The sequence below is a fragment of the Oncorhynchus masou genome, chromosome 5 (genome assembly GCF_036934945.1).
Source record: "Oncorhynchus masou masou isolate Uvic2021 chromosome 5, UVic_Omas_1.1, whole genome shotgun sequence".
NCBI classification, from domain to species: domain Eukaryota; kingdom Metazoa; phylum Chordata; class Actinopteri; order Salmoniformes; family Salmonidae; genus Oncorhynchus; species Oncorhynchus masou.
This window is the reverse complement of record NC_088216.1, coordinates 71,336,214-71,352,577: the sequence shown is the minus strand read 5'-3', so window position 1 is coordinate 71,352,577 and position 16,364 is coordinate 71,336,214. Positions and strand designations below refer to the sequence as shown.

At 41.0% G+C, this 16,364-nt stretch overlaps 2 protein-coding genes across 5 annotated transcripts; both read right to left on the bottom strand.

The window, feature by feature from the left end:
* Positions 1-1,152: 1,152 nt before the first annotated feature.
* On the bottom strand, positions 1,153-4,038 carry LOC135540191 (bcl-2-like protein 1). Of its 2 annotated transcripts, none has more exons than XM_064966652.1 (3): positions 3,891-4,038; positions 2,526-3,195; positions 1,153-2,283 (listed from the first exon to the last, which is right to left on the bottom strand). In XM_064966652.1, exons 2-3 carry the CDS (start codon positions 3,039-3,041, stop codon positions 2,140-2,142), a joined length of 660 nt encoding a protein of 219 aa, XP_064822724.1. In that variant the 5' UTR covers positions 3,042-3,195; positions 3,891-4,038; the 3' UTR covers positions 1,153-2,139. The 2 variants fall into 2 exon arrangements, with proteins under 2 accessions (XP_064822724.1, XP_064822725.1); XM_064966653.1 differs by lacking the exon at positions 3,891-4,038 and adding an exon at positions 3,308-3,870.
* Positions 4,039-8,717: 4,679 nt separating this feature from the next.
* adnpa (activity-dependent neuroprotector homeobox a) lies at positions 8,718-14,011 on the bottom strand. 3 transcript variants are annotated; one of them, XM_064966651.1, is made up of 4 exons: positions 13,897-14,011; positions 12,335-12,451; positions 12,026-12,118; positions 8,718-11,608 (listed from the first exon to the last, which is right to left on the bottom strand). In XM_064966651.1, the coding sequence occupies exons 2-4, from the start codon at positions 12,440-12,442 to the stop codon at positions 9,413-9,415; spliced, it is 2,397 nt and encodes a 798-aa protein (XP_064822723.1). In that variant the 5' UTR covers positions 12,443-12,451; positions 13,897-14,011; the 3' UTR covers positions 8,718-9,412. The 3 variants fall into 3 exon arrangements, with proteins under 3 accessions (XP_064822723.1, XP_064822722.1, XP_064822721.1); XM_064966650.1 differs by having other exon boundaries at positions 13,579-13,940; XM_064966649.1 differs by having other exon boundaries at positions 13,828-13,936.
* Positions 14,012-16,364: the final 2,353 nt, after the last annotated feature.

Here is a 16,364-nt window from a genome sequence, read left to right as displayed (position 1 = left end):
CACTGTTTTGTGAGCTTGAAAAAAGTTGAGTTAGTGAATATGACATGAGAATATGAAGAGAGTAAGAGTTAGATTCTCCTAGAGGCTGGTGAGTTTCCATAGTTTATTCAGCCTTTCCTTAATTGGCTTTATCTGCTGGTGCGGCCAGCTATGGTTTGGGGAAATGGCAAAAAATGACAGGGAGAGATTAGCAACCACAGGCCATCCGTTGGTTCCCATCTGTCTATTCCATTGACACTTTCAGTATTATTCTTTGAGAAGTCATTGCTTCATGTGTTTTGAATATCGTACACTCCAATGAATAGATACAATAGTATGTTATCAGAAATAACCTAAAAGTTTGGTATTAGCCTATGTGATAATTTTTCAGAGTAAAACATCAATAAACATTGTGTAAGAAAAAACACCACTATGTGAATCTAATTCTGCTCCTGTGAAATGACTGCAGAGTTGTTTTGTATGTGCTGTACATGTTCTGTACCTGCTCTTGAATATACATTTACGTTGAAAAAGACAAAAAAGTAGGATAAGAAATAAATATACATGATTTACAACTACATGTATATATACAAATATTGAATTCAAAGTGATTGTTATAGCCAGGGCTAATCATCTGTCAGTGCACAAACAGACTGGGCTTATGTAAACATGACAAACTCTTAAGTTCTATTTTCGTTGATTTAGCGTTTATGTGCTGGAGGTAAACTAAATGTGGCTCGTATTACACATCATTGGTGTTTACAATTATATACATTCAAATATTAAAAGGGATTGTGATGTCTTCTTTTAATTGTGAAGGGTAGAAGGACTATGATTCCAAACCAAGTTGGATGTTTCACTGCCATCAGTACTGTAGACAATTTCCAAACTCTACGAGCGAGGAGCTCCGAGAGACAATGTGAGATTGGCAGTATATTAGAGGTAGACTTTTCAGAGCAACATTTTCTCTGGGAAACAGCACAAGGTATTCCTGACTGTTGCACTGAGTTGAGGCTGAAAAATAGTCGCTTCAGAAATTCTATTTGTTGAGAACATGCACCCCCTAAAGGCATATTATGAGAATGCAGCATGGACAAACTGAATTCATTACATTCTCCATGTTCCCACTATCTGTGTTGAAATGTTGTCTGTGAATCACGTAGAAAACCCCCATTTAAAACATAAATATGTTTTATTATTAAGTGCATGCCTGAAACTCCAGTACAGCAAGGAAAGAATGTAACATTTTAAAGGAATTGTCACATTGAAACTAAGGTTTTAGTTAAAGGCCCAATGCAGTAAAAAACATGATATTACTATGTTTTATATATATATATATATTTTTTTTTTCACTAAGAGGTTGGTAGAATACTGTGAAAATGATGATAATGCCCATTTTGCGAGAGCTGTTACCCCTCCCTACTAAGACCACAACCAGAGTCCTAGCTGAAATTCCCTTGCCAAGGAAGTAAAGAAAAAAAAAAAATCTTTTTAACCATTTTCATTGAAAGCAATCACAGTAAGGTACTTAATTGTTGCACCAAAATGATTACATATGATGATAAAAACAGCAGCATTGGGCCTTTAACACAAAATTTAAAAAAAAACAATATTCTAAAATCTTCAATGTAATTGGTCAAATGTCAATTTGGAAAGAATGTATTTAGTTGGTACTAGGGTAACACACAAACCTAAAAAATAAAAAACCCTATAAAGGGTAACACACAAACCTAATAATACATAAACAATCTCATATGTCCTACCACACCAGCTGTAGTTTTCCCATTCACGCTTAGCTTCAGGTCCATTTAAAGCACCTCCAGTCTCAAATGCAACACCCTCTATCCAAGTTTAAAAAAATAAAACCAATAATAATTACAAAAGTAGGAAAATAATGTCATAAAATGTTATTTTACATATTACTTTTCAAATGTAAAAACAAATGTTACAGAGCACAGGACAGGAGAGGTGAGTTGTGAGACAGCTCACTAAGCTACATATTCATTGCCCAAAAACTGTTATAGCCATGGCTAATCATAAGGTTTCTGTCAGTGCACAAGCAGACTGTGCTTATGTAAACAAACTATAAAGTTCTATTTTTGTTGATTTTGCATTTATATGTGCTGGGGGTAAACTAGATGTGGCTCATATTACACCACTTCATTGGCGTTTCTTCATGATAAGAGTGCCGACCAGCACTCCTGAAAGCAGAATCACCCCAACTAGCAGCCATTTAATTATGCTCTCCTGGGACCGTCGAACGTCTGCAGCAGCATCTCTGCCAAAGATCTCTGCAAAATGGTCCTTTCAAGGAACAGAGACAGAGGAAGATTAATACAGTGAACTATGTGTTAGCAGCCCCAGCTGTTTGCCAGAGTACTTCTCTGTAGCTTCACCCTTTAGTGTAGTCTATCATGGTATTCTCTGTTTCTCAGAGTGGGTGCAGCAAAGGATGCGCACACACTAGTGTTGACAATGAGAATGTATTACTAAATCCCATAACAAGGATGTATAATGTGCAGAGTAAAGTATCAGCTCCAACCTACCCATCCTCCTTGGCTCTGGATCCAGGGCTGGATATGGTTGTCCAGGTAGGTGGTCATCCAATCTGCGATGCGCGCCACCAGTGGGCTCATATCCTTCTCAACACACTCAACACACAAGGCCCCGCCGAAAGCAAACAGACCCACCACGCGACCCCAGTTGACCCCGTCCCTGAACACTTCGTCCATCACACTCTCAAAGCTGTGGTAGGCTGTGGCAGGGGTAATGTGGAGCTGGGAGGAGAGGTCACTGAAGGCGCGGGTGTAGCGCAGCTCAAACTCATCCACTGAGTCCCGTAGTGCTGCTTTCACCGGCTCCATGCCCCCCTGTGGAGAGGAGGGCTTCGCCAAATTGCTTCGGCTGTTCCGGTAGTTCCCCACAGACCCATTTGCATTGACCTCATCTACCTCAGTCCGTCCACTTGCACCCTCCAGCCCCAATTGACAACATGAATAATTCCTCTGGGACAGTCTATAGCTTATAAAAAACACCACCAGTTCCCTGTTACTGTAAGACATCTTTTCCACCTTCTATGCACCCTCTTTAGCCATTGACTTTTCACTCTATTTGGATTCCCAGGGCTCTTCTGTCATACCTCACACTAACTAAGATGTCTGGAATAAAGGCTTGCTGTCTGGCAGTTTCCTCTGGGCTGCAACAAGTTATCATACCCTGGAAGAAAAAAAAACACTCAAATTCTCTGGTGCAGAAAACATGAAAACACTGGATTCTATTGTTCATTGTTATTAAGAATGGAACTCTGCCCCAGCAGCATCACAATCACCTTGAAATACTGCACTGCTAAACCCAGGTCTGTTGGGTATGGTAGATGTTTTTGTTTTTTTTAGACATAACTGTATGAAACTTATTACGCCATACCATTGGGGCGCCGCTTTGATGTCAGGTAACATTAGCAAGCTATCGGTCTTGGCTATCTAAAGCTATAACCATCATGTTAATCATTTCCACCGAACAATGCACTTCTTTGGCTATATACAACGAACCAACTAATATAGCTACTATTTTACATTATAACACGTTTGACAAGAGTGCATACCAAATTGTCAAAATGTGTTTGCTTTAATGCTGCGCCACTGCCATATAAATGGATTTCAAAGATCAAAACCAAACGTATTGAGATCAAGTTAATATCACCTAGGGTACAAGTGACAAACATGCAGAAATTTCCTAATACGGTATTCATAAAATAAGTCCAATGTATGTATGTATACGTAACTAGCGAATTAGCATCGCTGCTACCTAGCTACACATGACAGCTGCTTTTACACTCACTATACAAGCTTCCCATCTCCATAGCAATATTTCTAAACCAATATTTTTAAAATATCAGGGTCTGTCATACTTACAATTGCAAATAAGACTCAAGTACCGTTCAATAAATAAGTATCGATTTTTTTAAAAGGTAAATTCCATGTTTGTGCATAAAAGCATTTAAAATAACGACATATTTCAAGCGAATTGGAGCGGAGAGAAGGCCAATAATGCCATTGGCCAGTTTTGTCACGTAGATCGGATGTTCCGCCTTCTCACAAAATGAATCACCAATCAAAGACACACCGGAAGTTGAGATCGTGTTCAAATTATCCGTGTGTTCAGATATTTATGTCAACGTGTTCCCCCCAAAATTATGGAGTATAATCTCTAGTTTAGAGAGTGGTGCAGCGTCTAATGCACTGCATCTCAGTGCAGGAGGTGTCCCTAGTTCAAATCCAGGCTGTATCACATCAGGTTGTGATTGGGAGTCCCATAGGGCTGCGCACAATTGGCCCAGGTTTGGCTGGGGTAGGCGTCATTGTAACTAAGAGTGTGTTCTTAACTGACTTGCCTAGTTAAATAAAGGTAAAATATATACAGCATCAGTCAAAAGTTTGGACACATATTTTTACTATTTTCTACATTGTATAATAATATTGAAGACATCAAAACTATGGAATCATGTAGTAACCCGTGTTAAACAAAACAAAATATATTTTAGATTCTTCAAAGTAGCCACACTTTGCCTTGACAGTTTTGCACTCTTGTCATTCTGTCAACCCGCTTCACCTGGAATGCTTTTCCAACAGTCTTGAAGGAGTTCCCACATATGCGGAGCACTTGTTGGCTGCTTTTCCTTCACGTTGCGGTCCAATTCATCCCAAACCATCTCAATTGGGTTGAGGTCAGGGGATTGTGGAGGCCAGGTCTTCTGATGAAGCACTCCATCACTATCCTTTGTCAAATAGCCCTTACACAGCCTGCAGGTGTGTTTTGGGTCATTGTCCTGTTGAAAAACAAATGATAGTCCCAAAAAGCACAACCAGATGGGATGGCATATCGCTGCAGTAGCCAAGATAATTAAGTGTGCCTTGATTTCTAAATAAATCAATGTCACTAGCAAAGCACCCCCACACATCACACCTCCTCCTCCATGCTTCACGGTGGGAACCACACATGCAGAGATCATCCGTTCACCTACTCTGCATCTCACAAAGACACAGAAGCTCGAACCAAAAATCTAAAATTTGGACTCAGACCAAAGGACAGATTTCCACCGGTCCAATGTCCATTGCTCGTGTTTCTTGAACCAAGCAAGTCTCTTCTTATTATTGGTGTTCTTTAGAAGTGGTTTCTTTGCAGCAATTCGACCATGAATTTGATGCCCGAGATGCGTCTGTTATTTGAACACTGTGATGTATTTATTTGGGCTGCAATTTCTGACGCTGGTAACTCTAACAAAATCATCCTCTGCAGCAGAGGTAACTCTGGGTCTTTCCTGCGTTGGTCCTCAAGAGAGGCAGTTTCATCATAGCGCTTGATGGTTTTTGGGACAGCACTTGAAGAAACTTTCAAAGTTCTTGACATTTTCCATATTGACTGACCTTCACGTGTTAATAAGGTAATGGACTGTCATTTCCCTTTGCTTATTTGTTCTCGGCATAAATAGGGCTAACTTCTGTATACCACCACTACCTCGTCATAACACAACTATTTGGCTCAAACGCAGCAAGGAAAGAAATTCCACAAACTACCTTTTAAACAAGGCACACCTGTTAATTGAAATGCATTCTAGGTGACTACCTCATGAAGCTGGTTGAGAGAATGCAAAGAGCGCGCAAAGCTCTCGTCAAGGCAAAGGGTGGCTACTTTGAAGAATCTAAAATATATTTTGATTTATCACTTTTTTGGTTACTATATGGAATCATGTGTTTTTTCATAGTTTTGATGTATTCACTATTATTCTACAATGTAGAAAATAGTAAAAATTAAAACCATTGAATGAGTAGTTGTGTCCAAACTTCTGACTGGTACTGTTAGGGTTGCACATTTTGGGGAATATTCAGAGACGGAAACTTTCCATTGGAATTAACAGGAATATATGCAAATTAATATTAATACAATTTAACTGTAGATTATTTTTGCATTGAATAAATTTACCATATCATATGGAGGCAGAAACATAAACCCTTTACCTTATTATAAGTAGACAATTGCAAATTATTAAATCCTTCCAAAATAAATAAAATAATTAGTTACGAATTGGACTTTAATTAAATGAGTTGACTCTTCACATAGGATGATTTCACTGAACAAAAGAAAGGGAATATTGAATCATCCACAATGATCCATCGCATCTCCCCAAAAACATTTTCAACATACATCAGTAAAATGAAAGCCTAGAAACTAAAGCTTTGGTTGTCTTCCTCTCGGGCTTCCATGTCTTCTCCCTCGACCTACTCAATGGCCACCTCTTGAACATCAGAGGCCTCATCTTCATTGTCACTTTCCAACCTTGAGGATGGCTCATTGTCAGGCCCAAAAAGCCTAAAATTTGCCCAGATGGCAACCAATTTTTCAACCCTTGTATTGGTCAGCCTGTTGCGTGCCTTTGTGTGTGTGTGTTCCAAAACAAGGATCAGTTGCACTCTTAGGCAGCTCATGGTGGGATTTGGAGGATGGTGGAGGCAACAGGGGAAAGAGCCTCAGATTCACAAAGTCCCTTCCACCAGGTGGCTGACGAGATATGTTGGCACGACTGCCATATTGCAGATCCATCCCAAAGCCCTTGCTTGGAAGTGTACTTCGCCATACTGCCAAGAACCTTGCCCTCATCCAGGCCAAGGTGGCGAGACACGGTAGTGATGACACCATAGGCCTGATTGATCTCTGCACCAGACAGGATGCTCTTGCCAGCATACTTGGGGTCCAACATGTACTCTGTACGGGCTTCAGGCAGAGGTCTTCACGCTTTTTGATGCATTTCAGAACTGCAGTTTCCTCTGCTTGGAGCAACAGGGAAGTGGGCAGGGTAGTACAGATTTCTTCTCTTAGATCTGCAAGCAGAGCCTGAAAATCAGACAAGATGGCATGGTCTCCCTCAATCCATGCAATGGCTACTGCTATAGGTTTCAGGAGTTTCAGTCTGCTTACCACTCTCCCAAAATACATCATCCAGGAGGATCCTCTTGATGAGGCTGTCCATATCGGCAGACTGTGATATGGCCATTTCTTGGAGACTCCTTCCCCTCCAGGACTGTCAAACATGACGACAACAGCACCCCAACAGATGTTGCTGGGCAGCTTTAATGTGGTACTCGTGAAGTAAATAAATTGCTGCTATAACTTGACCCTTCACATACCTAACCATTTCCTTGGCTCACTTGTAGAATGTATCCATTGTTTTCAGTGCCATGATGTCCTTGAGGAGCAGATACAATACATGAGCAGCACAGCCAACAGGTGTGATGTGAGGGTAGGACTCCTCCACTTTAGACCAAGCAGCCTTCATGTTTGCAGCATTGTCTGTCACCAGTGCAAATACCTTTGGTCCAAGGTCATTGATGACAGACTTCAGCTCATCTGCAATGTGGAGACCGGTGTGTCTGTTGTCCCTTGTGTCTGTGCTCTTGTAGAATACTGGTTGAGGGGTGGAGTTGATGTAGTTAATTATTCCTTTCCCACGGACATTCGACCACCCATCAGAGATGATTGCAATAGTCTGCTTTCTCTATGATTTGCTTGACCTTCACTTGAACTCTGCACCCAGCAAATTAGTAGATAAAGCATGCCTGGTTGGAGGGGTGTATGCTGGGCGAAGAACATTCAGAAATCTCTTCCAATACACATGGCCTGTGAGCAGAGGTGAACCAGTTGCATACACAGCTCGAGCAAGACATTCATCAGCATCAGCATTACATTGCTCCATTGAGTCAAAAAAAAAATGGATTCCAGGAGGACCATGAGCTGTTGCTATCGATAAGGTGTCCGATTCATCATTTTCACCTTGAATAGAAGTAGAGGGACTTTTGTCAGAGGTTGCTTGTTGTGAGCACTGAGGAAACTTTATGCACTTGGCCAGATGATTCTGCATCTCACATATGCATTCTTCACATATGATTTGGCACAGTATTGGCAAATGTACACAACTTTTCCTTCTACATTAGCTGCAGGGAAATGTCTCCACACATCAGATAGTGCCCGGGGCATTTTCCTGTACAGATTAGGGGGGAAAATTAGTAAAATATATATAATTCCATGTACAGATAAATAGTTAGGCAGTTAAACTCCTTTGTAAGATAAATGATTTAAAATTAAACATGTATGGAAACAGGTTAATTAACACTCAGCAGGCTCAAGCAAGTCCAAATCCACATGGTAGCAAAAACTGACTTGCAGAAATTAACAAGTTAGAAATGCTTTAAAACACACTTTGCTGTAAGCTACCATTTACGATTAACAAAAAAAATTGTCATACAAAATATATTCACCCCACCCATTATTGTAATCAAAACTTACCAGAAAGCAAGTAGTCCTTTGCTCAGACAGTGTAGTAGTGTGGGCTTAATAGCATCTCATTAGCATGCAAGATCTTGAGAATTAGCTGTACATGTGATGGAAGAGTGCACTGTGCATGCAGAGGGTTGCAATTCCATTGAATTGAGGTTAGTTTAACAAAAATATGCCACAAGATCTAAAATTTCCTTGTGTATCCCACAAAAAAAGGTTCACTGTTATAAGCTAACCTTTTTGATGAATTTAAGCAAAATTCCCCAAATCCAGGGCTTAAATTCCCATGGAAAATTTACCGGAAAGTTTCCGACCCTTTGCAACCCTAGGTACTGTATATATATTTTTTTTATTACAATGGAGTATATTTGTATAGTGGAGGGGCACAAAAACATATAGTGTTAGTCAAATGAAGGTTCTTTGAAAAAGCTTTATTAAACCAATTTCTTTGTTTAAACAAAAGTGAACATAGGTATGTATACATGTTACCCTGCTATCTCTAAAATTGAAATGACAATAATACATCATATGGGAGGACAATCCATATGCCTATAAGTGAAAGTTTTTGAATTTTACTTCAAACTGACAGTCTAAATGTATGCATAATCTAATGTAGGCCTACTAAGTATGTACAATGTTCCCACCAATATTAGCTACAGACACCATACATTTTCTTTTGCACCATTTCAGCATACCTTTATCTGGTGCCAGAAGTTTCAACAGCTATTTTCTATACTTGTGTAGTTCCTAATTTATGAATGAGTAATTATTCTTTACTTAAACTGAGCATCCCACTGACTTTATGAAGTCTTAATTTGTCCTGTCAGTCTCCCCTACCTTCCCTGACTTTCCTATAACTGAAGAATTGCAGTGTAAGGATTACCTGCACCAAACCCTCATGCTTCCCCTGTACCGCAGGTCTTTTAGGCTGCTCTCATTTTGATGCATCATCTTACCAACCCAAGGCACCTTATTTAGGCCTAGAGTCTGTAGTAAACTAACAGAAGGTGATTCAGGTTTTTGATCAACCATCTTGATAAGGGCCCATCTCTATTTTAGGCCCCTCAATGCTTGGAGAGTTCTCTTTTGGCAGGTTTGATTTTCCTTAAGACGTGACATCCACAGATTTTGGTGTGTCAACTTGCCCATTCTCAATGGAACAGTTTTCTGGTTCCGACTCACTATCAGACGAGTCAATAGATATGGGTTCTGTGTAAGTACTTAGCTTGAGGGTACAGTTAATGGTCTCGCATTGCTTTCTTTGGTCTGTGTTAAGTGCCGGCCTAGACTTAAAGGCCTTCTCCACTGATGTGATGGGGAGCTTGGTTTTCTCCTCAAAGTCCATGTCATGCTTCAGTCCCTTGAGTGCCTGCATGTCAAAGCCAAGTAGCACTTTCAATTTCCTGGTCTCACAGTCTCCCTCACATGACCTCCGTCGATTAGCGAAGTGACTGGCAATGTCAGACTTCCAGAGCCACAGGCTTGCAGACAGCTTCTCTTCTTCCTGTGAAGTTAAATAGGGGCAACGATTGAAATAGGTCGTGAGGAAGGCTTTGCGTGCTTCATAAGTCTTGTGCTCATAGTTCCTAGGGTCCAACACTAGATCCACAGACTCCCCTGGCTTGTCCATATTCATGGGGGAATATACATCATTTTTTATCTTCATCCTCTTGGAGCCAGACATGGGTTGGGAGGGTAGCTGACGCTTTAAGAACCCTGCACCAGAGGAGTTGAGTGTCAAGGCAGACTTTGGTCCCAGGCCCTTCTGGGCCCTTCCCACAGCTCGGCACTGCACAAGGTGCAGAGTGATCGTGGAGGCCACCATGTTGCTAGTATAGACGCCCAAACAGTGGATGCACTTGTATGTCATCTTCTTCTCCACAGGGTGCATTGTCTGAAGCACTTGGTGTCGTTCTCTCAGATGCTGTGACAAGGCATCAGATATAGGACCCTTGAGGATGGTAAAACATAGTGGACATAAAGTCTTGCCAACCTCATTGCTGCCAGATACAGTGGCTTGACTTCTGGCAAGCATGTCTTTCTTATTCACTGGCATCTTTGAAGGCATACTCTTCACTGGAGTGTGGAAGCTGTTCTGGGCATGGGAAGCCATAGACTGCTCCTGAGCAGCTACAGGTTCCTTCATGTTATAGGTTATAACAATAAGCTGTATGATTTTGTTCTTAGCCTGCCCAATCGTGAGGTCGAAAGTAAGCGGGGAGGCGGCTGGAGGACCAACAAAGTCATCTGGATGAGCCTGCCCCACATGATCTAGCATTTTCTCCACATTATTGAAGCTGGCATGACACTGTGTGCAGGTGAGCCCATGAATCAGCATGTGGTTAAGCAATGTGTCACTAGGCAGATATCGGTTGCAAAGCAAACACTTACTGGTGAAGTTGTGGATCTTCATGATATACTTGGCAATTGCCCATACCTTCTTAGCCCTGTGTGCCTTCTCAAAATGAGCACTGTACAGGTTTTCAGGGAAGAGCTCATTGCAGACCGTGCACATTTTCCACTTCTGTGTTTGGGATGTAAGACTAGCATTAGCACCTTCTCCCAAACCACCATTGCCAGGAATGGTCAAACGCTGGCCAGCAATAGAGGACTGACATGTCACATTCTTTAGTCCAGTAGGTCCCTGCTTTAGATGGACCCCTACCATATGGCTAACCTGTTCAGACGTCAGGGTACGACCCCCAGTCATCACAGAACCCTTCTGGGCCATCCCATAGCTTTGCGGTCTGGACACCACAACATTAGCATGTCCAATCATGGTTGTCACCTGAGAGCCAATGCGCTCATGATATTCAATGACATGCTGCACTAGCGCCTCATAACTACGGGTGGAGAACTGACAGCGCTTACAGAGGATGTTGTTGCCGTTGACAGCATTGGCTCCATTTTTGACTGATGTTTCTGAGACCATGGCAACATAGGGTGAGACCACATGCTGGAAGTGCTCCCTGTAGATGTGCCTTCGCACAACATTGTACAGAGGGTCCCGGAAGTTACACTTCTTGCAATAGTACATTGCCTTCTCCACCTTGTTATTTGCCCCCACAGCAGCCCCCTGGTAGCCCCCTAGACCCTGACGTGCCACACTAGATATGTGGAAGACCTTGACATGCGTTTCCATTGTCTTCTTGCTCGCAGTGAAGGTGCAGTAAGGGCAGTTGAGCAGGATGCGGTTCTCAAAGTTGTGCCTGTGGACATTTCGGAAGTGGTTTTTGTAGCCCGAGTAGTACTTGGAAGAGAAGTTGCACTCAGTGCAGCAGAAAGGCTTTGACCGGTACTCCTGTAAAAAAATAATAATAATAATATACAGGCGAGTTTAATAACGTTGTTTAATTTTTCGAACTTTGTAAATCACAACATTTACAAAACTGAAATGGTTACTCCTTTATCCAAAACTAGTTGTATTTATGATTGTGACAAACAAAGCAGCACTATAATCATTACAAGCCCCAGAATTTTTTTACATTTATTTGACCTTTATTTAACTAGGAAAGTCAGTTAAGAACAAATTCTTATTTTCAATGACGGCATAGTAACAGTGGGTTACCTGCCTGTTCAGGGGCAGAACAGGTCGGGGATTTGAACTTGCAACCTTCTGGTTACTATTCCAATGCTCTAACCACCAGGCTACCCTGCCGCCCCCATAAGGGGTAATTAACTTAATTATTTTGTCCCTTTTCTAGTGCGAGTCATTTACCTGTGTTTTTGAGAATGTCGGATCCCATGAACAAAGTTCCAGACAGAGAGTATTCTTCACATAGTTCTCATCTGGGCAAAAATCTTTGAGGTCCTATGTGAGAGGGACAATTATTCTGATCAGAAATCACAGTACTGTATGCTGGAACTTGTCAAATTAGATTATATGCCTATTAATTTCTACCACCATAATTTTTTCGGAAGCACAAATGACTATAAAAATATGAGTGAAACTCTTACGTTAGGCACACACACCACACTAAAACCTTAGTGATAGGTAAAAGCTATGACTTGTTTTATTTTCTCTCACCTCCGCTTGCTCCTTACAGTACTCCAGCCCAATGTCACAAAGTGCCGCCTTCACCTGTTTCCTTGCTCTTCGTATCCTAGTGAGGTTGTTCACAGGGAGTTGATACATCTTTCCAGACTGCAAGAATAAATGACAGAATTCTATTACTACTCATGTCAAACCCATATGGCCTGCTCATACCCAAAGCTAGCCAAGTACCTCAACTCCATGATGATTTTATCCAGGGTTGATCTCAGACTAGTTTTTTTCAAACGAACCACTGACTTGCTATGAAGTCAATACAAAAAAAGTATTCTTAAACCCTTACCATGTACCAGTTTATCATCTGATGTTGCGAGCGTTTGTTTGTTGAAACGTTTTAATAAAACATTAATCAAATACAACCGTTACCATGTTGAGATTTAATTGGCACATGCGTGCTGACTTGGCATCTTAAAGCTGGTTGTAGCTACTTCATTAACGTCTTGTTAAAAAGTATGCATTTCAGCAAACAAAGAAATGCACGCAATAGAGGACAAACATTGTAATGTTTGACGTATCGACTGCATAGAGACTCGAATGCGTTGTAAGTTAATAAAAAAAACAGTCTACATTCAACTCCGTAGAGGAAATCGTCGTGGAGTTGAGGTACTTGGTAATAGCGTTAAGATTATTTGCATACGAAGATCATAGCTAAATCACAAACAGCATTGATTGGCACAGACATGATGGGACTTCAGTTTTGGGACAACATTCTCGTCTATTGGTTTCCTGTACAGCTGAAACGTCCTTATGTAGCTATGCGGCCGTCACTACTTACCATAGCCACAAAATCATAATTTCTACAATTTATCTTTAAGTGAATTTAAACCTAACCACAGTGCTAACCTTATGACTAACCTTAAATTAAGACTAAAAAGCGAATATGGGCCTAACACGTTAGCGAATTTAGCTAGCTAACATCACTTAGATCTCTGATGGTTAGTTACAAATCCTTTGTCAAAGGTTGGTTATCTAACTAACATTATAATGTCAGCAATCATTGTGAAGTGAGGTAAAGAAAATACACAATGGATGCTTGTTAGATACCTTATGTTAGCTAGCGTCAGTTTAGCATAAGGCGAACTGGCTAGCATGCAGTAGCTAGCCAACGTCTAGCCGAACAACTAGCTAGCCGATGATAGCCAGGCATGTTTGTTCGATAGTTAACTTGCCGCCATAACTAGTTATACAAAATGCTGCGCCTCAACTCTAACCAATCTTACCTGGTATGTCTCCGAACCCAACCACACAAAAACTGGCTGCCCAAATGGTTTGCTGAGATAAATGCTAGCTAACAAGACACGGTAGCTCGTTGGCTAACAAATGAATCCAACTCAATGATGCGGTTGTTGTTCGTCCTCGCCAAGCCGGTGGTGCTAGTTAGCATAATCTCTGCAATATACGTTAAATTAATTGCTAGCTAATAGCCACAATATATGGGATGGATTTCTAGTGCATATTTTACAACATACATGGCCAATTAGACTGTTACAATTGAATCCGACAATCATCAGCACTTCTCTTGAACGTTCCCAACTAACCCGAGCCAAGTCAATCCAAAATGGCGAGGAGGAAAAGACGGAAGTGAATGTTTGGGGGGATAAGTTTTAAATCTACAATATTTTTTTTCTGAGATATGTGCTTCCCTTAGTACGGAGCATCTAATTGTTTCAAAAGTCACACCTATGTTTCTTGGGTGTAAAATCAAGGAAAGTGGTCCAAAAGCATCATATATTTTTTACTTTGACTGGACCCACCCATCTATTCCACGACATGTGGGCCCATAGAAGACGAGGCCACAGCCAGAACAATGAGCTAGTTATAAAAAGTATTTGACTAGGCTAATACACCCTGACCCTGTGATATAGTTTTAGTTAGTTTTGCCAATTTTTCTCTAGGTTAGCAACTGTAGCCACCACCATGAATAGGCTAATACTATTTAACTAAACAATCTACAGCGTGGATGCTCAACAACAAAGCCATGCACTTGGATATTTATTTTTTCAAGAGACTCCCAAAAAATTGGAAGTAGTATCTCACAGATCAATATATAGCTTTACAGATCAATTTGTACAAATCTAAAATAAAAACAGAACACAATAGTTTAGCTCGTTCAATAGATTTCTGGGGTAGGTTTTGGAGAATTGTGAAGGTACTTCTGGTTCCATGACCTCCAACACAATAGTGCGAGGTCCGGTCATCACCAGCCTGGTGACCTCGCAATAATCCAGGTGAAGAATGCTTTGCCCATTCACCTGACTCACTTAGGCATACAATAAGAATCAGGAGAATGTCACAAAAAATAGGCCAACATATTAATATATTACTGTGTGTGGCACTATGTTTGTGTTACCTTAACCCCTGCAGCAGCAGCAGGGCTTCCAGGATCGACTGCCTGGACGTAAACTGGGGCCATACCTCTGACCATAAAGCCCCAGCCCACTGCATCCCCCATCACCTGAGATGCAAAACACTGTTATAAGGAGACTATATTTATTTCCCCCAATAGAGACAAGACTAGAAAATGAAGGTCAAACACTACATATTTTACCAGGCAAGTCTGTTAAAGAACAAATACTTATTTTCAATGATGGCCTAGGAACAGTGGGTTAATTGCCTTGTTCAGGGGCAGAACAACAGATTTGTACCTTGTCAGCTCAGGGATTTGATCTTGCAACCTTTTGGTTACTAGTCAAATGCTCTAACCACTAGGCTACGCTGCTGCCCCATATTTATTTGGACAGTGAAGCTACAACTTTTAATTTGGTTCTGTACTCTAGCATTTTGGATTTGAGACTTGGGAGAGGGTCCGAAAATGAAGACGTTCTTGCTCAATATTATTATTCAAAAATGTTATCAGTGGCGATTTTATCATGTAAATCTTGGTGGGGCAAAAAAAAGTGGGATGCTACACTACACAACACAACACTAAACAATACATAAATTGCACTATAATGGTAACTGTTCAAACGGCCAACTCATCTCCTTTCCAAGACCCCAACTTTCTTTTGGTTTTCCTATTGGAATGAGGTCACGCCAATCATCATAATTTTATCAGCCAATAAGCAGTCTTCTGTTCCTGGGACAGGGTAATACCCGGCGAGGCAGAGCCCCAGGCAGTCTATAGTGTCCATTCTGATGATCAAGCTCCTGCTTATTTTACCTCCTCAGAAGAAATTGCTTTTATTTCTGATGTTATTGTGCATGCAGCTAAATAACCACAATTAGTATCAGAGAGAGAGGTGTTGTATGCGTGTGTGTGGATCTTCATTAAATCCTTGATCTGGAACTACTGCTTCCTCATGTTCTGAACGGACACCCTGTGGTGGTTGCTACCAGCCTAAAACCCAGCACCTAACTATTTTACAGTAACAAATGGTGCCTACAAACTGTTAGGGCCTACATAAAGCTGTCCCAACAGCAGTCCCAACACCTTACCACTGTTATACCTGGCTATCAGCGGAGCCTTGTCTGGCAGCGAAACAGTTCATTCAGCCTCATTTACTGCCTTTTAAAAAACATAGCTGATAAGGCAGACTTGCATAAACAAATGTGGTTTCTACTGACAATTGAGATGTACAAACTATGGCATAAGGGGATGACAAGCGGATAAGAGGCAATCCGTAATTTCGATTAAGACATTAATGAGCAAGCGACGACAGACGTAGTCAATTTAACTATGTGTTCAGCATTTTTGAAATGTACAGCGACAGAATTCAGAACATGGGCCATTCTTACAGTGTGCTCCCTGTACAAGTCAGAAACGTAGGATAAATAAATGGGGCATATAACCAGACAATGACAACTCTTACAATATTCAATGATTACATTTCTCTGAAACAGGTTATAGGCTATAGTCACCACCAAGTTAGAACAGGAGGTGAAAATAGACCAAATTATTAGGGTGAGGCACATTGAACACCATTTCTATCTTTGCGTGTCAAAAAAGATGTACGTTATATAACACTATTTGACACGTTAAATAAGCTTTTAATTTGACGTGTCAAAT